This window comes from Cottoperca gobio, chromosome 12, assembly GCF_900634415.1.
Source record: "Cottoperca gobio chromosome 12, fCotGob3.1, whole genome shotgun sequence".
In the NCBI taxonomy this organism is placed as follows: Eukaryota; Metazoa; Chordata; class Actinopteri; order Perciformes; family Bovichtidae; genus Cottoperca; species Cottoperca gobio.
In genome coordinates this window covers 12,052,772-12,078,009 of record NC_041366.1, presented here as the reverse complement: position 1 = coordinate 12,078,009, position 25,238 = coordinate 12,052,772, and the positions used below count along the sequence as shown (strand labels likewise).

Here is a 25,238-nt window from a genome sequence, read left to right as displayed (position 1 = left end):
GGGTTGATCATTAACAACATTTTTCTGTTGGCTGAAATGTTACACTTTTTAACATGTTATATTTCACAAATACAGTCATGTATGAGCAAGGTTTATTTGTACATCTAGATACAGTTTTACCAAACACAATATCTGGTCATTTATTAGAAAAACACACTCTCCCTCTTCCAGCCACCCATTGTTCCCCCCCCCCCATCCCCCCCCCACACACACACACACACACACACACACACACACACACACACACACACACACACACACACACACACACACACCTCAGCCAAAGGTACATAAGTGTCTGTGCAGGTGCTTCAGTCAAAGAAGAGCGACCACAGCTACAGTCCTGTTCTCTGGTCACACTCTCAGCAAAATGTCTCAGGATTATTTTGGATTCTCCTTAATAAGGAGCAATGAAAGAAACGGCACAGCCGGCGTGGCTCTTAACAACGCTGCAGATATCTCCGTTATTGTGATTTACTTTGTGGTTGTCTTGGCTGTCGGAGTATGGGTGAGTTGCTTTCAGTTGACCATCCTTTAAATCCTTCTTATCTGTGAATACTTCACTCCTCACCGGTTTTACAGTTGAGAGTTGTAGTTTGTTTTACTTCAATCTAAGAAGAAGTCTGTCTGTGTTGAGCCACAACAGGAAATATAATGATTGATATGTTTTTAGATGTTGGAGAATTCAAGATAATAATTATTTATATGTGAAATAAGAGGTTTTAGCACATTAAGCAACAAAGGCCTTGCTTCTTCTTCTTTTTAGCACCTTTACAGCAGCACATAGGAGTAAGTTATTTGTAAAGGAGTGGACTTGTATTGTGTAATCACAGCAACTTACTCAACTACCTGGTTCACAATAATTTTATTGCAGATCAGAGTACATTTACAATTCAGAATGCAAATAATGTGAAGTGACTGTTAAAATAGAGAGTCTGTTGCTGTTTTGCACAAATGCATTTATGGATTTTCTAATATGTGCCCTTCTGCTGTTGCAGGCTATGGTCCGCACCAACCGTGCCACAGTCGGTGGCTTCTTCCTTGCTGGAAGGAGTATGGTGTGGTGGCCGGTGGGTATCTTATGTTGACTGATAACATATTTATATTGTCTTGTTCTAATTACAGTCGTAGTATAAAATATGACATCAGGTTTCACTTGAGTAATTAGGTGTATAAATCATATATTACTTGTGAGGCAAAGGTGGACAAAGCAAATATATTTATAGAGAACATTTTATGCTCAAAAGCAAACCCAAAGTGCTTTACAGAATTGAACAGGTAAAAGCACAAGTAACAAATGATAAAAACATTCAATCAATAAGGCAATAAATCATTATGCTGAATATGTGACATAGCAAACATAATCAGCTGAGAATCTGAGAAATGGTGCATATTATTTATAAATATAACTGCACTCCACAGATTGGCGCATCACTGTTTGCCAGCAACATTGGCAGTGGCCACTTTGTAGGAATCGCTGGGACTGCTTCAGCTGGGGGAATCGCCATTGGTGGTTTTGAATGGAATGTGAGTAATCATGTCTGATGTGCACCAATTATATCACCTATCACCTCTTACACAAATGTATTTCTAACATGTGCCAGATTGTATCAGTTATCTCTTGGAGGTGAACTGATAAGTGTAGATTATCATGAAAGTTTCACCCTGCAGACGATGGAAGGAAACAGAAGTCAACTTCTTTATATGAATATTTTGTGTAACTGGTGCATTGATTATTTATTGGTTGCGTATGTTTTTTTGTTTCAGGCTCTTATAGTGGTCGTCATTCTGGGATGGCTCTTTGTGCCCATCTACATTAAAGCTGGGGTAAACTGAAAGGTCACACATGTACACAGCACACACAGTGAAATTTAGACTCTGCATCTTCGTATTGGGAGCAGTTACAATTTATTTATTTTGCTTTGCCATTCACATTCCCTCCTCCGCTGTACTTCGCGAAGGGTGGCGACACACACCTACAGTCAGAGACAGAGTGGAGGAAAGGAGAGCGGTGAACTAAAATAAATTAACAGACCTCCTCAGGCCTCTTGTGTACAATATATACAGTAGGGGGTCCCTGCACCACGTTACACCAGTGTGGGTGTCCTTGGCCCGAAAAATGTTGAAGACCCCTGGTGTAGGGTATTTGTTGCAATGCATGATTTACTTTTCCATCAAAAATAGGAGTGGGAGGTCATAAAAACAGAAAGCACAAAAGTATGTCAATCAAACACAAATAGAAACATAATTCATTATGGATGTGTTTAGGTGATCACCATGCCTGAGTACCTGAAGAAGAGGTTTGGAGGACAGCGCATTCGCATCTACCTCTCTGTGCTGTCCCTCTTCCTGTATGTTTTCACTAAGATCTCAGTAAGTCACCACATCTTAACCCTCAGTGATGTCCTCTATGTCAATATTGTACCATTATTGTGTGTTATTGATTGAAATGATGCATTTTATTCTCTCCTCTCCACTTAGGCAGACATGTTCTCTGGCGCCATTTTTATCAACCAGGCTCTTGGGCTGAATATCTACCTTGCTGTTGTCATGCTACTATTGATCACTGCGCTGTACACTGTCACAGGTCAGTCCCGTTAGGATGCATTCACTTCCTTTTACACAGAACTCACAGATCACTCATGAACTAAACCCAGAAGTCTTATCTATCTTACAGAATGGCACTACGACTGGGAGGTAAAGTCTTCTCAAGGCCATATATAGAAACACACGCATACACACACTATCTCGCTCTTCCTGTCTAGTTTATCAGTTCTATGTTATTGTGGTTAATTACCCATAAACTGCGATATGCAGGAAATGGCCTTCTGTTGCTGTTTTGTAATAACGCATACAAACCTGAACTTAAGCCTTACAAAGATCCCTTACATAACACCGGCTAATACCATAATGAATTGGATCATATATAATCATATATATTCTCTCCGTTAAGTTCAATTATGTAAATTAGTGGCAATAAAATGTGTTGTTGACAAAAACTTTGTGACTTGAAAAACGCATAGATAGATAACATCATAAAATTGTATCTCAGGTGGATTGGCTGCAGTGATCTACACGGACACCCTACAGACCATCATCATGGTTGTTGGATCATTCATCCTTATGGGCTTTGGTAATATAGTATTTTTTTTTTTTTTGCCCTATACTCGTTTTTATTATCTATTGTAACAAGACAAAATCCTGTTGTGACTTTAAATTATTGAAGAGTAAAAATGATTTTAAGTTTGTCTAACTTACACACACGCAGCTCTCAATAAGGTGGGAGGTTATGAAAGCTTCCAGCTGCGCTACATGGAGGCGGTCCCTTCTGTAACGACGAACATCAGTGCGAGCTGCTACGAGCCTCGGGCCGACTCCTTCCATATTTTCAGGAACGCGATTACAGGAGACTTGCCATGGCCTGGCCTTGTGTTTGGACTCACCATTCAAGCCACCTGGTACTGGTGCACTGATCAGGTCAGTCCGGCAATAGGCAGCACTATTGGGCATTTCAAATGTCATAAACACACACACAGACTCATTCAATTGATTGTACATATTTGTACACACATTTATGCGCCTTTATCTTGCCAGTTTTCATCAGAATCACTCTAGCGTTCTGTTGTAAGAGGAGAGACATGCTTTAAGTTAGACCATACACCCCCAGAGACTGAGATAAGATTAACAGGCAGACTGTTGCTGGATCTCAGCAAGAACTAGATGCTAATTGAAATTGAAATTGATTGTTGACATCCAGCACATAGATAAACACATTAAAGTCAGAATATAGAGCAGAATACTTATCAGCAAGCATGTCTACTGCCTTCTTTGGCTTAAGTATTGTATTCACTCTGCACATATTTTGAGTTAAAGCTAAATTATAGTCCATTATAACCTTTTTTACATTCATTTACCCATCCCAGTTACTGATTGTATTATGGCACTGTTAATCTTTTCCCCATTTAGTGACATGTTTTTTTCCCTGTAGGTGATTGTCCAGCGCTGCCTCTCAGCAAAGAATTTATCTCACGTTAAAGCAGGCTGTATCTTGTGTGGTTACCTGAAGCTGCTGCCCATGTTCCTCATGGTTTTCCCCGGGATGATCAGCAGGATACTCTATACTAGTGAGTGTGTTGTGCCAAGTTTATAATGTGACTGGTGTAGTCTGAAGCAAGCTCACTGGCTGAAAGTATTGTAGCACATGTACATTTTACCAAAGACGTAATGATAGAATTAACATTTCTTAACATCCTGCTGATCTTTTTTCATCTAATTCTAGATGAGGTGGCATGTGTGGATCCAACTGAATGTGAAAAATACTGTGGCGCCAGCGTGGGCTGCACCAACATAGCTTATCCCAAACTGGTGGTGGATCTCATGCCCAATGGTGAGTGGCTAAAGACCTTTATCTTGTGAGCTGAAGTTATCTTCCCCCATTTACATGTTTTTCTATGTGTTTCAGGTCTGCGAGGTCTCATGCTGTCGGTGATGCTGGCCTCCCTGATGAGCTCACTTACCTCCATCTTCAACAGTGCCAGTACTCTCTTCACAATGGACATCTACACTAAGATTCGGCGCACATCCAGTGAAAGGGAACTCATGATTGCTGGCAGGTAAAACACATTGGGGTTCAGTTTATTATGATTTCCGATGATGAGAGAATTCATACCTGCCTAACTGTCACTATCTTTGACTACAACAGAGTGTTTATCTTGGCCCTGATTGGTGTGAGCATAGCATGGATCCCTGTGGTGCAGTCAGCCCAGAGTGGTCAGCTCTTTGACTACATCCAATCCATCACCAGCTACCTCACACCACCTGTTGCAGCTGTCTTCATGCTCGCCATCTTCTGCAAACGTGTCAACGAGTCTGTGAGTTTCAACTTCAATCATTTCTCTATTTCAATTTGCAGTGAAATCTACTGCCTGATCCATATAAACAAGACTAAGACTAAGACTAGTAGTCGCTAGCCATGCTAGCAGCTCTGTCAGGTTGTACTTAGACACAGTGGTGCTATGAAACTGTAACGTCAACATGCAAACATGCTCACAATGACAATGCTAACATGCTGATGTTAAGCAGGTACAATATTTTCTATGTTAACCAGCGTGTTAGCATGTCCATCCATCCATCCATCCATCCATCCATTCATCCATCCATCCATCCATCGTCTACCGCTTATCCGGGGTCGGGTAATAGGGGCAGCAGCTCCAGTAAGGAACCCCAAACTTCCCTTCTCCGGGCCACATCCGCCAGCTCCAACTGGGGGATCCCGAGGCGTTCCAAGGCCAGTGAGAAGATATAATCTCTCCACCGAGTCCTGGGTCTTCCCCGGGGTCTCTTCCCAGCTGGACGTGCCTGGAACACCTCCCTAGGGAGGCAGCCAGGTGGCATCCTTACTAGATGCCCGAACCACCTCAACTGGCTCCTTTCAACGCAAAGGAGCAGTGGCTCTACTCTACTAACGGATGGCTGAGCTTCTCACCCTATCTCTAAGGGAGACGCCAGCCACCCATCTGAGAAAACCCATTTTGGCCACTTGTACCCGTGATCTCATTCTTTCGGTCATGACCCAGCCTTCATGACCATAGGTGAGGGTAGGAACGAAGATCGCCCGGAAGATCGAGAACTTTGCCTTCTGGCTCAGCTCTCTTTTCGTCACAACGGTGCGGTAAAAAAATGTAATACTGCCCCCGCTGCTCCGATTCTCTGGCCAATCTCTCGCTCCATCGTCCCGTCACTCGCGAACAAGACCCCGAGGTACTTGAACTCCTTCACTTGGGGTAAGAGCTCATTCCCTACCCGGAATAGGCAATCCACCGGTTTCCTGCCGAGAGCCATGGCCTCAGATTTTGAGGTGCTGATCCTCATCCCAACTGCTTCACACTCGGCTGCGAACCGATCCAGTGACTGCTGAAGGTCACAGACCGATGACGCCATCAGGACCACATCATCTGCAAAGAGCAGCGATGAGATCCTCCGGCCACCGAACTGCAACCCCTCTCCTCCATGACTATGCCTCGATATCCTGTCCATAAAAATTACAAACAGGGTTGGTGATAAAGCGCAGCCCTGGCGGAGGCCAACATTCACTGGGAACGAGTCCGACTTATTGTCGAGTATCCGGACACAACTCTCGCTTTGGGCATACAGGGATTGGATGGCCCTCAGAAGTGACCCCCTCACCCCATACTCTCGCAGCACCTCACACAGTATCACCCGGGGGACCCGGTCATACGCCTTCTCCAGATTCACAAAACACATGTAGACCGGATGGGCGTACTCCCAGGCCCCCTCCAGGATCCTTGCGAGAGTGAAGAGTGAAGAGTTGGTCCGTTGTTCCACGGCCAGGATGGAATCCGCATTGTTCCTCTTCAATCAGAGGTTCGACTATCGGCCGAACCCTCCTTTCCAGCACCTTGGAGTAGACTTTACCGGGGAGGCTGAGAAGTGTGATACCCCTGTAGTTGGCACACACTCTCTGGTCCCCCTTTTTGAATAGGGGAACCACCACCCCGGTCTGCCACCCCCTAGGCACTGTCCCAGACTTCCACGCAATGTTGACGAGGCGTGTCAACCAAGACAGCCCCTCAACACCCAAAGCTTTCAGCATTTCTGGACGGATCTCATCAACCCCTGCGACTTTGCCACTGTGGAGTTGTTTGACTACCTCAGTGACTTCCAATAGGGAAGATATTCCCAGTTCACCCGCACTACCCGTTTGGGCTTACTAGGTCTGTCCAGAGTCTTCCCCCACCCCTTGATCCAACTCACCACCAGATGATGATTAGTTGACAGCTCCGCCCCTCTCTTCACCCGAGTGTCCAAAACATGCGGCCTCAGATCAGATGATACAATCACAAAATCGATCATTGACCTTTGGCCTAGGGTGCTCTGGTACCACGTACACTTATGAGCATCCTTATGTTCGAACATGGTGTTTGTTATGGCCATTCCATGACTAGCACAGAAATCCAACAACAAACGACCGTTCGGGTTTAGATCAGGGAGGCCGTTCCTCCCAATGACGCCTCTCCAGGTGTCTCCATCGTTTCCCACGTGCGCGTTAAAGTCTCCCAGCAAGACTACGGAGTCCCCTACTGGAGCACCCTGCAGGGTGTTAGCATGTTAGCATGCTTATTCTGGCTAATGAGCACAAAACACAAACTACAGCTGAGGCTGATGGAAACCAAAGTGTTGGAACATTTTGACCTGATGATGATTTAATTAGAAAGTCTGCTGATCTCAAAACTGATTACAATTCACCCTGAGGGGGATATGAATATGTACAATAAATCTCAAGGCATCCAACAGACATTTCACTCAAAACCACAAATGTGAACTTTGCAGTGGCACTAAGAAAAAGTCAGGGGATCATCAGAAAATGTTTTCAATCATGTTTTGGACACCATGAATGTCTGTACCAAATGTCATGGCACTCTATTAAATTCTTACTGAGATATTTCAGTCTGGACCAAAGTGGTGGACCGACTGACAGACCAACAGACACCACTATCCCTAGAGCTATGCCTCAAGCATGGGGGAAAAAAGGCTTTTGTGTGAGGTAAAGTGCTGTCCATTATGAAGTTATTAAGGAATAACTGGCCAAAGGTCTTTTGCAACATCTTTCTTTTTACTGCTTCCTCTGAGTTCTGGTGTGATTTGGTTTATCCTGACCACAAAGCAGTTAAATCATTATCATGTGCATATGATCTGAAAAACATGGACATGAACATTGAACACTGAAGTCCTGCACGCCATCAGCTGATTTGTCAGTCATCAGACGATTACCACACTCACCAGTTACATTCACACACGCCAGTGAGGAGCATTTTATAATCTGAGAAGCTCACTCTCACTCATGCTGCTGCTATTACTGTCTCTGCTCATTTCTCCAGCTTCTTCCTGCCCCTGATTTCTTGTTAATCATATTTGCCATTTCCATTTGCCATTGTCTTGCAATCTGCATTATTTATATTTCATATCTCAGTTACATGTTTCTGCTGGATGCTGCTCTATGTACTCTGAGGCCCGACAGAATCTACTACATGTTGTTTGGATTTATTTAGTTGGGTTGTTTGGTCGGTCCACCACTTTGGTCCAGACTGAAATATCTATAAAACGGTTGGATGGATTGCCTGGAAAATTTGGCAGAGACATTCATGGTCCCTAGCTTACTAACTTACTTTCGGGCAGGGGTGTCAAACTAATTTTAGTTCAGGGGCCACATACAGCACAATTTGATCTCAAGTGGGCCGGACCAGTAAAATCATTGCATAATAACCTATAAATTATGACAACTCTAAATGTTCCCCTTCATTTTAATGCAAAAAAGTACATTCTGAATATGTTCAAATTTAATGAACTATATTTTTATATTATGCTTCAGTTGATCATTTACACATGTGCGTTACAGATCACACATTTTGTCACAGGTATCTAGAACAGTGTTTTACTTTATGATCAAAACAACTAATTTTTACAGTTTCCAAAGTCATCCCGCGGGCCCGATCGGACCCTCTTGCGGGTCGCATGTTTGACACCCCTGCTTTAGCGGCACCAGCACATTTGTGGTCTCGATGTCTCGACAACCATTGGATGGATTGTCATGAGACTTGGTACAGGCATTTACGTCCCCTTCTTGATGAATTGTAATCATTTCCATCTAGCACCATTATCAGATAATGATTTCTTATTTTGTCTAATACTTTGGTTTATGACCAAAAACCTGTAAAACTATTTTGACATTCCCATCAGCCCCAGTTGTACTTTGTGTTAAGTTCTTAATAAAAATGTTAGCATGCTAACACGTTAAACTAAGATAGTGAACATAGTAAACATTACATCTGCTTAAACTCAGTATGTTAGCTTTGCCATTGTGGTCATGTTGCCATAGCTGTAGACTGTATACTGACTGTTTTTCCTACTTTTTTCGTTCCTCAGGGTGCATTTTATGGCCTCATAATTGGTCTGTTTATCGGCCTATCCAGAATGATTACTGAGTTCGCTTATGGGACAGGCAGCTGTGTTAACCCCAGTAACTGTCCCACCATCATATGTGGAGTCCACTACCTCTACTTCTCCATCATCCTGTTTGTTGTCTCCTGTGTCATCATCCTGGGAATCTCTCTCGTGACCAAACCCATCGAGGACAAGCATGTATGTGACCGCTGTGAAATAAGGCTGGATAAATAATTAACCTCCCAAACATCACTGGAAGACACTGCAATAACCAACTTTATAAATCATTTGTTTCAACCCATGTGTTGTGTTGCTTGTCTAGTTGTATCGACTGTGCTGGAGTCTGAGGAACTGTACAGAGGACAGGGTGGACCTTGAACAGGATGATTGGATTGGTACCCAAGAGTCCAACACTATGGACATAGATGGTAATCAACAGACATAGAATACAAACACATGTACACATGTACACATGTACACACACACACACACACTCACACACACACACACATGCAGATTTTCTTTATCGCCTTTGTCTCTTCCATCACAGAGCCCGCGGAGGAACCCGGCTGCTGCAAGAAGGCAGTGATGGGCTTCTGCGGCCTGGAACAGCAAAATGCCCCCGCGTTGAGTGCAGAGGAGCAGGCGGAGCTGCAGAAGAAGCTCACAGACACATCAGAGAAGCCTCTATGGAGGAACATTGTCAACGCCAACGCCATCATCCTCCTGTGTGTGGCTGTTTTCTTTCATGGTTTTTACGGTTAAAGAAACTCAACTGAAGTCAAATGCACTCAGATAAATTATATTTAAGTGACAGGATTTTATATGAATGTAATTTATTAACACAACTGTTTCCCCTATGTAAATTACCTCATTGATGAAGCTGCAGGGTGACTGACACGTAAAAAGTCCACTCACGCTGCACACAGAATTTGAAATGTATTGTTTATTTTGTGATGACAGCCCTGATAAAATAATTAAACTTTTCTCATGGACTTTCCAGTTTACATGGGACGAGAGAGGGGATTGACTCTAATGAAAATGCCACTTGCACTTGTAACATAAAATAGAAATAGAAATAGACTTCCCAGTAATTTCTACCTCATTCTACATAAGCCTTTTTTTCTCAGACGTGCTGTCACTTCCTAATGCATCTTACTGTCTTAGGTGTTAATGAATAAAAAACATCTCAGGGAGGAAGGGTTGTGAATAACACAGTTTGAGTCTCTTTGCTTCCCTCTCCTGGTTCATTGTTGTTCTTGCTGAAAGTTTAAGACTGGTTTGGTCTTTATTTGATTTCACATTCAATTTCTGGTCAAATTTGCTCTTACTCTTTTATATACTCTGAAAACCACACACAATCCCTTTTTAATGTCCTGTAAGTCATTCCCATTATGACTCACTAATCTCGCTCTTATCGCTAACTCTGTGGTTAATGTGCACAAATGCAGGCCTTGACTATGTGCACTGCTGTTGAATGATTTATGATTTCTGCCTTGGACTTATCTCTTTTATCTCTGCCTAATTCTCCAGAAGCTGAAAATGACTTTATATCTGTTTTAATTGTGCGTCTCACAGTAATTATGTTGGCCTAGGTGGTGACTACGTGCAACAAACCACTCTTCTGGCAATCTTCTGGCTCTCAACAATCAGAGGAGAATTATTTTTGTTTTAGTGTGAGAATCCAAAAGCCATCTGTCGGCCATCGTTACACAGTGATGAGTAATGAAGAGACTATACATGTTTTGAATTCTTTGAAAATTGCAAACAGGTGATTCTGATAGATATCAAAAGAAGAGAAGAGCCTAAATACAAATGAAAGTATATTGATGACAACAATAAAGTCATTTTGTACTTTGAATAAATAATTATTGTTTTATGCCATTTTCTTATCTGCGGTTGAGCTGTCTAACTCCACAGGCGCCACAGTAGCCATTTGACGTGATACTTTTCAACATGCAACATCTTTTAAAATATGCCCTCAAAAGCAATTCTATAGACGGAATCGGAGTTTCGGGCTTCCGGTGGAATCGCAATGCATGCTGGTGTGGCAGGGCTAGAAAAGTGAGCACCAACTCTACAAGGGCCGCCATATTGGATTTCTTCTCTACGTGTTTACATTGTATTTAGCTTATTCTTCAAGCGTGTTGTAAACAAACCTACTACTCTACAATGAGTTCTGAACTCTTTTCTTATGATGAGGTTCAGATGTGGAAAGTCGAAGCTTTGATAAGTATTTTGCCGCAAGCGGAATTTAAAGGTTTCAGGAACAAAACTTGAGTTTATTGCCAGGGTGTTTGCTGCATCAGAGATGGGCATTGAGGAGCAACCAACAGCTAACGATAGACTTTCAATCACAGAAAAAGAAAAGACTAAGCTTTTGGTTATGCCGAGTGGCGTTTCAGTGCCTGATCCCTTGACATTGCAGGATGGCTGGGTCAAAGAAAACAACAGCATGACTTCTTGGCCGCCGATATACCTCAGCGATATAACATTATTTTTAATGTCTGACCACCCAGGGAACGATGTCGAGTTTCATAAACGAACTTTGAACGAATACAAAGAAGGCAACGCATTTAGACTGTTTGACTCTGGCTGGTTGAAACAAATATCTTTCAATCCTCTCGCAGATTCTGAGTATTGCTTTTTGAAAGCAAAATGTTTTATTCAATGAAAATGTCCCATACGCCACATTCGGCGTGGATCTGCGCAGTCAAGAAAACTGGAGATATCATAAGTGCTTATTGCAGTTGTGTTGGAGGGTAAGCTATTATAAATATATACCTAACTTGTGTTTGTTAATTATTATAAAACTCAATATATAGAAAGTACATTTGTCAATATATAAATCAAGTAGATAGACTACATACCCCAGGTCGAGTTCAGGATCAGGGAATTCATTTGTTGGTTTTCCTTGCATGAAATGCTCACTGCAAATCCGCGAAGATTTCTTGGGCTTCCAAGACTTCCCATTGTAATCCTGTCTCTTTACAGCTTTGGTCCATGCTAGCCTTCTATCATTGTTCTTTAGTGCTGTTGGAAATGGAAATAGTTCGAACGGGGCCTTGCAGTAGCAATTTTTGCAATCGTGAAGCTCACAATGAGATTCTTCCCATTTATTTAGCTTTCTCCCACTGTTTGAACATCCTTTCACCACACAATGTCGGTGTCCAAATCCCATAACTAGAAGAGCGATGCTTACACACTAAAAACTAGCCAAATACAATGTAAACACGCTTGAAGAATAAGCTAAATACAATGTAAACACGTAGAGAAGAAATCCAATATGGCGGCCCTTGTAGAGTTGGTGCTCACTTTTCTAGTCTTGCCACCCCAGCATGCATTGCGAAACTCCGATTCTGTCTATGAAAGAGTAAGATACAACAAAAAAAACATAAAGAAGCTCAAATGTGTCAGCAGAATGTCCTTATGTAAAGCACATTGATATCCAGTCCTGTTCTGAGATTAATGCTGTATAACCACGGAGCCATATTCATATCTAAATAATTATAACGATAATGTTTCCATAAACTATGTGTGATCTGAAAAATGACCAGTTAATCCCTCAGACTGAATCTTATCAAAAATGTAACACAACAAGCTTTACAAAGGTAATATTTGTTTCAGGGTTATTGTGTTAGATTTCCTTTAATTTATTTGACATTGTGTTAACTCATGTGAGCAGGGATGTAGTGAGTGTAAAAGTGAATCATTCTGTCCAAATACAAGAATAAAAAAATTAAAAAAATCACAATCAGAGTTATAACACAAGACACACACAACATTTTAATATATAAAAAAGGGTAAAACATGATGACCCAGTACACAAAGCAAAATAAAATATAAAACAACACAGTGGCCTACTAGTGGCACAAGAACCTCATTACAGAGGACAATAGACTAGTTACTTCAAGCAGGACACTTAAACTGATCTATGAAGCTGTTTAGGCTGCAGTTATTTGAGCTTTAAAGTAGCATATGAGCCAGTATTTACTGCAGTTGTGCAGAGGGCTCACTCCTGTAACCAAAAAAGTTGATCATGTTCATAGAAAACACTTACTAAGGTATTGACAGACAGGATTGTTGAACGCTGCACTTGCATCTTGGACTTTGTGTTAGTATGGATCACGTCTTGTCTATGTAATAGTAAAAAGCAATAAAAGTGGTCAGTGTTTGGTTAAGAGTTTTTAAAACCTTTATGTAGAATATGTGATTTAGCATATTTAAAATGATTTAAAATGACAGTCACCACCCAGACAGAAGATCTCATTTTTGCATTTGGAAACCAATGTACACAATTTCGATTAGATTAAATGACATAATATTATATAAGAATTGTCTCTGCACACAGTAAAAACCAGTGCAGCTAAAAGCATCTAACCAGTAGCAAACATGCAGTTAGTTATATATAAACAAATGTACAGAATGGCAGGCAGGTATGTTACTGTGATACATGTGATATATACTCAACTATATTATGAACTAACAGCAATATATAAATTGTGCAGTAAAAATGAATGCAGCTATGATATTATTATGAGACAGTTGTCAGCCTCTCTGCTGACAACTGTCTCACAGGTAAATAAAAACCAGGCCTTGTTTAAAGAAGAATGCCTCAGGCATGACGGGCCCTCTGTGCATGAGACAGGGCTCATTGTCCTTGCAGCTATACAATTTAGGTGTTCACTTCCTTATAGCTCCCTCTGAACTGCATTTCACCTCTTTAGGCAGTAATGGGAAAATTCTTTAAGCAGTAAACAAGTCTCACACGCGCCCTTGACTTCACCATAAACCTAGTTCTTGGCCAACTGAACTGAGTTCACGTGGCCATAAAACCTCCCACGCACTCACATTTTTGTTGTATGTTTTGTTCCACTGACATTTGCAAAAAGTTCATAATAACAGCTTTCTTGGTCTATTCTTAAACAACAACATACCTCTCTTACACTGTGAAAACCTGGCTTAGCTTGTGTTCAGGCTTCCAAATAGAACAGCGGAAGGTTGTGAGTTCAATACCAGGGGCTGCCATTGAGCCCCTGAGCAAGGCACTCATCCCAAAGTTGCTCCAGTTGTCCCTGTAGTTAGTTCACTGTAAGTCGCTCTGGATAAGAGCATCTGCTAAATGACAAATGTAAATTTAGCACATCTCTGTCTGCAACATTTAAGCAGCCACAAAGCATTCGAAAACACATCCATCTTTTGTAATTCCACACCTGTAAAAAATAAGAGAGCGAGAGACATTGTGGTTTAACCAGCAGACAGGTAGCCTGTTTACTGGCCAGCAACACCTAGCTTAACATTACCCTGGCTGCATGCAGCGCTCCAGAAGTAAAGTTCTCATCATGGAGCCACAGAGTTCACACTCCCTCCAACTCAAAGCAAAACCAGGTGATTCATGTTACGTAAACCATTACTATACATTGTGATTAACAACACTGGTCATGAATATCTAATGTAAAAACAAGCACATCTAGTTGCATAAAAAATGGTGCTGGGTAAAATAAATGAGAGAGTATAAGAAAACCGCACAGAACATTTGAGGAACTCATATTGCATCAATGATGAGCACATACTGTGAATCTTCCTCAAACTTCTGACAGCAGAGCACGTTTATACAGAACTCACTGCTGAAACCCTTCAAACAGGAGCTGTTTGGTGTTCAGATTATCTCTCATCACGTTATGCATTTGATGCCCTCATTATATAAGAATAACCCTCTTACATTGATTGAAAATTGCATCATGTTTTTTTCCACTTTGATTTGAGGATTATTTATTGGTCAGCATGAAGGCTCGCGCAGATACAAAACTTATTAAATCCTTGTTATGCAACATCACTGAATGAGCAGATTTGGGGTAGGCGCTGATAGGCTGCTTTCAAGTTTCTGGGTGAATTTATAGAAAATCAGCAGCGTCACATTTAGCAGTCAAGTCTTTTTTAGAGGATTTAAATAGCGTTGCAACTAACGAGTATTTTCATTATCGATTAATTAATTAATTAATTAATTACTTTATAGAATAATCGATACAATTTTCGAAAATAGTGAAACTTCGCAAAGTGTTGAATATGATGGATCTGTTTTTCAAAAAAGCTTCCAGTCAGCAGCCTGAAAATGTATTTGTGAGTGAATATATGCTTTTATTTGCTTTGTCAGATGTGCTGCACTCCCTCAGATGAGATCTATTTGCACCAGCATCCTGCATTTCCTGTGTGCCTGGCTAGTGTACTTAACCATATGTGTGTGTGTGTGTGTGTGTGTGTGTGTGTGTGTGTGTGTGTGTGTGTGTGTGTGTGTGCGCAATAATATTTAATATCGAGCTAATTTATGGCTCTCGGTGCAAATCCTTTCTTTATACACAAACAGGCTCATATCTCAGAGGGCTGTGTGCGTGTTTGTGTATATATTAGCTTGTGTGTTTATGTGTGTGTTTAAACGTGGAAGGGGGGTAGGGTGGATAGCGTTGATAATGTTCCTCATTGGCCAAAATATTTTCTCTGGCAACTAGAAAACGTGATTCTGCCTGCAGAGGCACTGCAGTGTGTGCTGCAGCGAGAGAGAGCAACGACAGATAAAGAGAGGGAGTGTGTGTGTGTGAGAGAGAGAGAGAGAGAGAGAGAGGGAGAGAGAGAGAGAGAGAGAGAGAGAGAGAGAGAGAGAGAGAGAGAGAGAGAGAGAGAGAGAGAGAGACAGAGAGAGAGAGAGAAACAGGAGGGGGTAGGCACGCAAAACAAGCCACATGCATAAGGAGGGAGCCAGAGGCACAGAGACAGAGAGGTAGAGTGTGTGAGTGTGCATGTATGTGTGAAAACACTGCGCATGTGTGACTGTGAGGCGCACTGACTGGAGCAGACGGAGAAGGAGAAAGAGGAAGAATGAACAGCAGCTGAGTCAAGAGGAAAGATAACAGCAGAGGAGAGGGAAAGAAGAAAAAGGCAGGTTTACCTGAAGACCAGAAGGAAGAGACGGGCAGGAAAGAAGAGAAGAGTGGACGTACAGAGAAACACAACGCAGAAGCTCGGGTCACTGCACAGAATAAGCTGAATAATTTGAGAGGCTTACAGGCAGAGGGATGGAGAAAGAGAGACCAGAGAGAGATGCTCAGTCACCGCACAGAGGAGAAGGAGCAGGGGTGGGAGAGTGAAGGACAAAGGTACCAGAGAGGAGAGGAGTAGGGGAACGATGGATGTGGAGCCTCGATGAAAGCAGCCAGAGACATGACGCATCCACCTTGTAACAGCTTCCTCCATCTTACATCCCCTCCATGTTTGCCTCCCTCCACTGGTGCTCGTCGTTCATCCTGCTAGAATCGAATGGACAGGAGAGAACATCCTCCCTCCGGTGAGACATCCCCCTGAACAAAGAGACGTTTAAGAGCGTTTATCTTCACAGAACATCATCAGCAACAGCAACAGCAACGGCAACTGGAACAGGAGCGAGGAAGCAAGAGAAGGACTGGAACAAGACAAGTGCGTAGGCAGACAGGTGAGAATGAGAAACGGCTTTGCCTGTTTCACAGAAAAGGTATTTTTTTCGGTGTTTATCTTCATATCTGTGCGATCTGTACGTTTCAGGTCTGTGAGGTGTGGCTCCTCAATGTGGCTTTCGTGCAAAATGTTTTATTTCTAGCTCTCCTTGTGCAAGTGAATTACGTGGCTGTTGCATCATTTTGCAGAGGAACACATGGATGCATGAATGAAGATGCACAGATATGCTCACAGACACACACCTATAATGATGATGTGTGAGTTTGAGTGTAGGTGGTATCTTCAGGGTGTCTCCAGCGGTTATGACATTTGACAGACCTCTGCACAGACAGACAGTGTGGGGGTGGGGGGGTGTTGATAGGGACAGGGCAGGAACGAACTGTTCTGTAGCTGTCAGCAATGCATCTCCATATTGGCCATACATTGGTGCTGCAGTGAGAGTGCTGGGTACACCATGCTGCGATTGCATAACTGCTGCTCCCGAACGCACCCCTCCCACATGCTAAAGCTGCTCCATATCACACAGTCCAAATATTTTTGACCACTTCGCCTCGATCCTCGAGTCTCAGCTCACACGATATCAACAATGCTGTCCACCTTAATCCAGCCTCCTTAAAAGAAAAAATCAATGAACTTAATCAATGAAGCCACTGTTATTATTGAAGAGCTGGACATTTGCTAAACCTTTCCCCTCATAAATCTTCTATGAGGTCTGTCAGGCAGAGCGATGATGGTTATTGCTTTTTAGTTTTCTGCCTGTGTGCAGCTCTGCAATGTTGCTGTGGGAGATACATAGACAAGAACAAAGAGCACTTGGCTGTAATGAATTGCGAGGCAAAATGGCCGATGAATGGCAGTGGGCTGAATTATTAAAAACAACACCTCCCCACATACTAACTAAGCACTTTATGCCCATTCAAACATCACACTGCCATCCTACAGTAGCTTATGGAATAATTGCATGTTATCACAGCTGCAAATATAATAATTAGAGCCAAACATTATGTCTGGGTATGAATCCTGGGAAACGATATGTAGAGGTATCTAAATCTTGGCATTAGAATTATGTTTGACATCAAACTCCTGTATGTTATATGTGAAAGAGATTCAATCCTTTATTCAGAAAATGATTGTAAGCAAAAACCCATTTAGAAAAAAGAATGCAATTAAAAAAGAATATTTGGCTCCAACAAACAGGAAACACAAGGAACATAAAGCAAGCAGCACACACAGTTGCATCTGTCATCTGCATTTATACAGTAACAAACTAAATTTGCCACAGAAGCAAATCCTCATGCATTTGAATAATTCACAATATTTCACTGAATCCCTACAAGCACCATGTTTTCCTGAGAGAAGCTGCAGCCAGCACACATACAGCAGATCTGGGGATTTGTCCTCAGATCACGCTAAAAGGCATAACATGTTATGCAATCAAAACATAATATCCCACGCAGGTCAAAGTAGAGATGTGTAGCGATGCTTTTTACCAGCCGAGGCATGAATGTGGATACACATCTCAACATAGCTGGCATACCTGACATACTGCTGGTCTGTGGTGTGTAGGGGCACAAAGATCCGGACCGTCTGTTCTGTCCAGACCAACAGACTGCTCACTTAGATAGATAGAGGGATGGATGGATGGACAGCAAGCGGGAGAGATGGATAGATAGAGATATTTATTGAGAGAGAAAAAGAGGGAGAGACAAGCAGGGAGACAGACTGATGGGCAGGGTCTCTATGACTCATTCAGAACATGGTGCCCTTCCCTCGTGCATGTGTGTGTGTGTGTGTGTGTGTGTGTGTGTGTGTGTGTGTGTGTGTGTGTGTGTGTGTGTGTGTGTGTGTGTGTGTGTGTGTGTAAAAGAGACGAAGCAATACGGGAGAAGTGTGAGAGGATAGGAATGTTCTTGGCGAGTGGTGCTATGTGCCTTTTCCTTCAGGTGTGTGTACCAGTTTAATCTGTAGCATAACTGATAGTAGACACATTTAAAAATATTTATTTTAGAGGCTCATATCTGTTTGTTATCTGTTTGTTTGTGTGTCCGCTGGAATGTAAAGGGTGGTGCCGAGCACGCGGTGGGGAGTCGTCCGAGGGTGAGAACGTTCTAGGATGTGTGTGTGTGTGTGTGTGTGTGTGTGTGTGTGTGTGTGTGTGTGTGTGTGTGTGTGTGTGCGTGTGTGTGTGTGTGTGTGTGTGTGTGTGTGTGTGTGTGTGTGTGTGTCTGTGTATGCAGCTCAGTGTGTGTTTAATGCTATGAGGAATTTGCTGCCCAGAAGAACTCCTCTGACATCTCTGTGGTCAGCTCTCCTCTTCCTCCCCTTGCTTGTGATGACGAGGTCAAATGCCTGCCATGATTTCATTAGTGTAATAATTCCTCTGCAGGGAGAGGATCCAGAGCTATGTATACACACACACACACTCGATGTCAAGCCTGTGAGAGAGCTGCAGCACTGTGTTAATATGGTGGCTGGGTCGGAGATGAGCTCCTTACATAATCAGAGAGGGCTCCGTCGATTAGGTAGAGGCTGCGCCAAAGCCGACCCATCAGCAGCCTGCATCAGTTATCAGCCCTTTTCATAGCACTGTCACCAAATTAGAGGGTAATTTTAGCTGTTTCATCTCCTCGTGCAGCCTGGTTGTTTTATCAACTCGACCCCTGCCCACAATATCAGGCAGACATACTCTCACAAGCTGTTTGTATCCACAAAGTGTGTGTAGACATATTGGCTTTATGTGCTTTTTCTTTTTTTTTACATTTCTTAGATCCCTTAAATTAGTTTGTGCTCAGCACTGACTCTAAATGACCTCAACACATTTGTACTTATTGTTATTTTTCGGCCCATAAATACACCAATACAGATATATCTGCAATAAGATAATATCAGCAGATATAGGTTCATCAGTCAAGCTCTAATTCAAACCGTCACTTCCTATAGTGTGAATTTAACTCAAGTCACACTCCTGCACATACTGTATATAACCATGTATAGAGCTGAGAAACATCAATATGATAAAGTATAATTTTGTATTATATATGGTATCATTTAAAATAGTTTGATGCTGTAATGAAGTTTAGTTGCTAATACCAAAATGTTACATATTTGAAACATTACTTTGATAATTACAAAGATGTTTTTCTTCCTTTTCTTAACTTAACAAATACCAAAACTCTAAAGTTAAATGTTGTCTAAAGACAAGCAGGAATGTGCCCTAATAAAACAGTCCAAAAGTGGCACAATTATGATACAAACCAGTAAATATCAGATCATAGAATAAGTAAACAAGACTAAAAATCTGATCAGGAATTGGACGTCAACGATCAGTACTTGCTCATTTTAGATATATTGTGTCAGAGACATCTTTCAGTTTGATATCCAGCCACAATTATGACAAGATGATCATACAACATGTACGTTTTTCATGTGTCTAATAAATGATTACGAGGAATTTACATACATGCTAAAAAAATTAAGTTACTAAATGTTTTTATGTAGTTTTGTCTCAAAACATGCAGAACACAGTTAATTGTATTCATTATCAATTAGATTATTTTTATGTAATTTGCCATGTAGTGATTTAATATAAATATCAAACAATTATCATAACATTGTGATATAGTCAAAATATTGTATTTTACTTATCTTACAGGTTGACTGCTGTTAACTGTTACATTCTAATCAATCTGTATTACACTATTAATGCCTGCACCTGTAAGGCTATTATATATATTTATATATATATATATTCATGATGATTGTTTCTCAGAAATGTCTCGCGTAAATATCTTCTAAAAGCACTATATCACTATCTTTATCAAACGTGTATGAATGCATACTGCGTGTGCGAGAGAATGAGAAAGAAACAGAAGTTATTTTGGTAGAAGTGTTGCAGCACTGCAATGCTGGAGGAACACCTTTGGTGAGATTTTGAGTGATTCTGGCTAATAGCAGAACTGGCTAGCTGTGTTTGAGTGTGGTTAGGGTTAGCGTATGTCAACATATTCATTGAGAAAGGATAAAGTGGAGAAACAAAACTTCTGCCTGCTTGCCCAATATTGTTTGCTGCATAACGTGGAAGTAATGGGCTAAAGCACTTCCGCCTGTTAGGTTCATCTCTCTCATTTGGTGTGAATCTTCAGCAGGGGGTTGGGGGCAGGAAAGGAGAAGTGCATAGATAACAAACCATAAATAGAAACAAGGACCAGACCTCCTCTCTCTCTCTCTCTCTCTCTCTCTCTCTCCTCTCTCTCTCTCTCTCTCTCTCTCTCTCTCTCTCCTCTCTCTCTCTCTCTCTCCCTCTCTCTCTCTCTCTCTCTCTCTCTCTCTCTCCCTCTCTCTCTCTTCTTCGGCATGTAGGTCACCTCCTCTGCACAGTTTCTTTTTCTCTCTTTAATGAATCATCACTGTTGACAGCCGTGAAGAGAATGAAAGATGTGTCATCCTCCCTCCTCTGCTGGTTGGCAGCTATTGTTTGGGTCAAGCAAAAAAGCAAAAAAGTTACATCCATACACTTGTTCTTTTTCATAAACCCACACACAGTATGACACAAACCCTCCATGCAGAGTGTAACCTGTTCCCACGTAAATTTAGAGTCTAACTGACGCAACTGACAAGATGTGACACATTGCTGACAGGAAGCAGGACGCATTTGTTTAGTTACCCGTCAGTTAAATGCTTACCTTCTAGTTCTTATATTATAAAATATTTAAAGGTTTTAAGTGTGCCCATTTTGGGAGTTTGTTTTTCACACTAAGGGCATCATTAATCTTCACTACACTGAATAAAACAAGTCTGTCTGCTAATACATGACAAATACAATTATTTTGAGAGAATCTGCAGAATGATAAAATCTCAGATGTAAAAAAGAAGATCATAAAACATATATATTGTATATACAATCAGTTTTGTTAGGTACACCTGTACAATCCGCCCTAAAAACTTTCCTAAAAAGCATATTATTAGTGTTCTGAATTGCACCCACCACAGACGTAAGAGGCACAGTAGGTGTGCTGCGTTTGTCATTGCACGGCACATATTAACAAAATGTTCCGACTTTGTGGCACACTGTTTGTGTTTCTACAAAAATAAGGCACGTCATAGAGCATGTGGCAACATGATAATCGTCTCACCCTTTTAAGAAACACACCTGGATTGAGGCCAGGATGCAAAGGTGACGGCATCTGTCATCAGATAAACACAAAGAAACTGATCTTCATGAAGCTACAGTAGATTCTTTCCTAATCCAGTCAATCACACACAGAAAGCCCGAAGGAGTGCGTCAAAGTAATATCTCAAAGCTAATATTCTTTCAATGAAACACAATGAAAATGGCGTACACCTACATACGTTAGTCAAAATAACAAAACGTGTTGTATATTTATGAGGGAAACCTACATTTACATTCCCTGTAAAGTAAAATTCACTTTATCAGAGCAGAAATGTATTATATTAATGTAAATCTCTTTATTGTTTCCACAGGTAGATGGATGAAAGGATTCCTGAGGACACGTAATGAGTTTGAGACACTGAAAAAGGGGAGACAAGCACAGAGGCATCCTTCAGACTGTTATCACTTGGGAGGACTGTCTGAAAATCTTCACTACCACCTCTTAGGAATTCAGGAGCCTTGGAGCTTGAAGGAATAATTCCAACAGTTTTCTGGAGCATTATAGGACACCTCCCAAAAAAAGACCTCCTCCCTGTTTTCTTATCAATCAATCCACTTAGAGGGTCACACAGGGTCACCTGACTAAACTGGAACAAGAGCAGAGAGAGAGACTGGAGGTTATTCTTTCTTTCTCACGCACTCGAGTCGAGGTGTAACACACCCGCAGCCAAAAACAGGAAGTTAAGCGGGCGTTTGAGAGCGAGAACCACGTGTAAAAGCTCGTTTGAGAAGGCGAGAGTTTCCTTGGCAGGCCACAGGATATAGTTTCAGACAATAGCTCTAGGACCTTTCTGTGCTGCCTGAACTCAATCCCCACCACGCTGTGAATGCAGAAATCCACCAACCTGTACTGTATGTTTATATGTGAGCATCTGTGTGCATATGAGAATATGTATTAGTGTCATCACTGAGTGAAAACATATCTTTGTGCTAAAGTACTAACTGTCCTTGTGTGTGAATATACGTTTCTGCAAATAGCCATCAGAGACGGCACAGGAACATCAGCATAAGTGAGTAAAAACAACAAAAAGCTACCTTTAAGTAGTCAACACTGGTCAGATACTGTAAGCTGGACTGTCATATCTGTACATATCAGCTGTGAAAGAATAGGATTGAGGTGCTCTGGCTGATCTCTTCTATCAGTCTTCCCTTCATAAAGACACAGGCTGACTATAGCGCACAGCAAGGGGGATATCTGAGGGAAACATGGAGGCAACCATCCGTCCCCATGTTCCCTCGAATGGCTGACTTCTGAGAAAGAGCCTAAGCTTTTTCCTCTTGCCCAGAACCAGGCAGGGGTGTCCAGCGCTGATCAGAGCCGCAGCCCCTCTCTCTTCCGCCTCCAAAAACGCGTGAATGTCCTGCCTCAGACGCCAGCCCGTCACCATCCCCATGGACACCGTCAAGATCATCCAGTCGGAGAAGTTCCCCAGAGAGTGCCCTGTGCCCATCACCCAGCCGCGCTATGCCCCGCCCCCCAGAGTGGCGTGGGATGGTGGAGGTGAAGGCGAGATCATCGTCAACCAGGCCTGCAGCGACATGACCCTGGACATCACAGGGTCTCCACGGAACATGGTGTCCCCCTCGGTCCCCATGACGCGCCGGGAGCAGAGCTTCCTGGCGCAGCGTAAAACCAGTGCCAACGAAATCTGCTACCACCAGTTCCACTACAAGATGGAAGACGTCATAGTCAACCAGTACGTGCTGCGCTCCTCCTCCACCTCCTCCTCCACTTCCTCCTCCTCGTCGTCTGGGCCTGTGATGCCCTGCGAACCCCTGGACTGCCCCACCTGCGGTCACACCTACAACTTCGCCGGCAAGCGTCCACGCATCCTCTCCTGTCTGCACTCTGTGTGTGAGGAGTGCCTGCAGATCCTCTACGAGTCCTGTCCCAAGTACAAGTTCATCTCCTGCCCCACATGCAGGCGTGAGACAGTGCTGTTCACTGACTATGGCCTGGCTGCTCTGGCCATCAACACCAGCATCCTGAGCCGCTTGCCCTCTGACCCCAACGGGCCCGTGCAGTGGGGCGGGGAGGCCGACCGCAGCTGCTACCAGACTGTGCGCCAATACTGCCAGTCAGCCTGCACCTGCCAGATCGCCAACCCCTTGTCTTCCTGTGGCATCATGTAGACAAGGGGGGACACTGCAGGCATGACTTGGACTCAACGCTACCCCCCACTACCACTCTTTTCGTCTATAAGCTATACCCTTTCTGCCAACCCCCCCTCTCACACACACATTCAGTAAATAAATCCCTCCACAGATGTTATCTCTATATATTTAATAGCACAGATGGATGCTATGTGGGACTAATGGATGCCGATGGTTCAATAAATAGTAAATAAATGTATTTTATGTATGGACTGGAATCCTATTCACCCTCTCTCGTTTGGTTGGACGTGTTTGTCATTGACATCTCTTTACATGGGAATGCCAGGGGAGGTCTATCCCCCCAACCTAGGTGAATAAAGATAAATAATGATAAAAGTAACTCTGTGTGGCCTGCACTTGTTATCCGTCACGTTACAGACAGGATTCGGCTGCAGAATTATGACTTTCCTTTTTCTAGTGCACTATGACGTTGATGTTTTGCTGTAAATAAGGGGTTAATGGTTAATGAGGTAAAGTATTTTCTTATGGGTTTTGTGCACAGTTTAAGGGGGTTTAAATTGTTTTGTATGGCTTTGATGGTTTTGCTTACCCTTTATGAAAAAAGGCTTTATTTTGGGCTCTGAAAACTTTTATAACATTTATAGAACAATTTATAGACTAAATCCTTCATCATTAGAAAGCATGTGGAATAGTCATATTAGATTGTTCATGTCGGTTTTTCTTTTTTTGCAGAAATACACCAAAACAAAATGAAGGATAATTATATATATTTACAATATATTACATCATGTACAATGCATATGACTGGTTCTTCTTTTAGCTTATTACAGATACAAGTTTGATGTTTGTAGTGCTATGACATTACATTACAGAGAAAAAACTGTTTCATAGAAAAAACATTATTTATCATTATAAGAAATAAAGGCAAGTATAGAGCAGACAATAAATAAACATGGCAGATTTCTACATCTCATGGGCTGAATAGGAAGTCAGTTTGATAGCAGTGGCACTGCCAAGACCTTTAAAGGAAAGCTTCCTCCTCTTCGGAATTGAAACCAAAATGTACAAACATCATGACAGACACACTGTGGTCCATTTACACAGGCACAGTTTTCGTCTTCCTCCTGAACAGCTGGCTCAGCCGTCGTCGGGCAGAGTTTTTCTCAGATGACTGCGTCTGTTGGCTGCACACATAACAAATTCATTTAACAGAGTCATTGTAGAAAACCTGGAAGCAGATAAGTTTCATGAAAAATGGACAAAATGTTCAAGAGGAGCAGAAGAACAGTCTGAAAATCAACTCTGCATCTACTGTGCATTAGCTCTGGACCACTGCGTCAGTGTGGCCGGCTGCCGAGTTGTAGCAGCACATTTCCTCAGAGCATCATGCATCATATGAGATTAATAATAGTGCCCCCTTTGAGGTCACAGCTATATATGCAATGTCTCACCCCTTTGAATCTCTCACTGCAGACGCTCTTGTGAAAGTCCCAAATTGTATCTTCCA

The 25,238-nt window shown here is 42.2% G+C and overlaps 2 protein-coding genes across 2 annotated transcripts; both read left to right on the top strand.

Annotated features, from left to right (window-relative positions):
- The first annotated feature begins 1,482 nt into the window (after nt 1–1,482).
- Nucleotides 1,483–10,761, top strand: slc5a1 (solute carrier family 5 member 1). Its single transcript, XM_029444471.1, has 13 exons — nt 1,483–1,527; nt 1,768–1,827; nt 2,269–2,373; nt 2,482–2,587; nt 3,053–3,133; nt 3,269–3,477; nt 3,989–4,124; nt 4,280–4,387; nt 4,463–4,613; nt 4,703–4,871; nt 8,944–9,159; nt 9,284–9,389; nt 9,512–10,761. The coding sequence occupies exons 3-13, from the start codon at nt 2,278–2,280 to the stop codon at nt 9,724–9,726; spliced, it is 1,593 nt and encodes a 530-aa protein (XP_029300331.1). The 5' UTR covers nt 1,483–1,527; nt 1,768–1,827; nt 2,269–2,277; the 3' UTR covers nt 9,727–10,761.
- Nucleotides 10,762–15,644: 4,883 nt separating this feature from the next.
- On the top strand, nt 15,645–24,110 carry rnf208 (ring finger protein 208). Its single transcript, XM_029445439.1, has 2 exons — nt 15,645–16,444; nt 21,928–24,110. The coding sequence occupies exon 2, from the start codon at nt 22,973–22,975 to the stop codon at nt 23,747–23,749; it is 777 nt and encodes a 258-aa protein (XP_029301299.1). The 5' UTR covers nt 15,645–16,444; nt 21,928–22,972; the 3' UTR covers nt 23,750–24,110.
- The last annotated feature ends 1,128 nt before the right edge of the window (nt 24,111–25,238 follow it).

Coding starts and splice junctions, on each gene's coding strand:
- slc5a1 (XM_029444471.1), top strand. CDS start 2,278: ATGCCTGAGTACCTGAAGAAGAGGTTTGGAGGACAGCGCATTCGCATC. Junction 4,614..4,702: donor GAACTCATGATTGCTGGCAG/GTAAAACACATT, acceptor TGACTACAACAG/AGTGTTTATCTTGGCCCTGA. Junction 4,872..8,943: donor GCAAACGTGTCAACGAGTCT/GTGAGTTTCAAC, acceptor TTCGTTCCTCAG/GGTGCATTTTATGGCCTCAT.
- rnf208 (XM_029445439.1), top strand. CDS start 22,973: ATGTCCTGCCTCAGACGCCAGCCCGTCACCATCCCCATGGACACCGTC.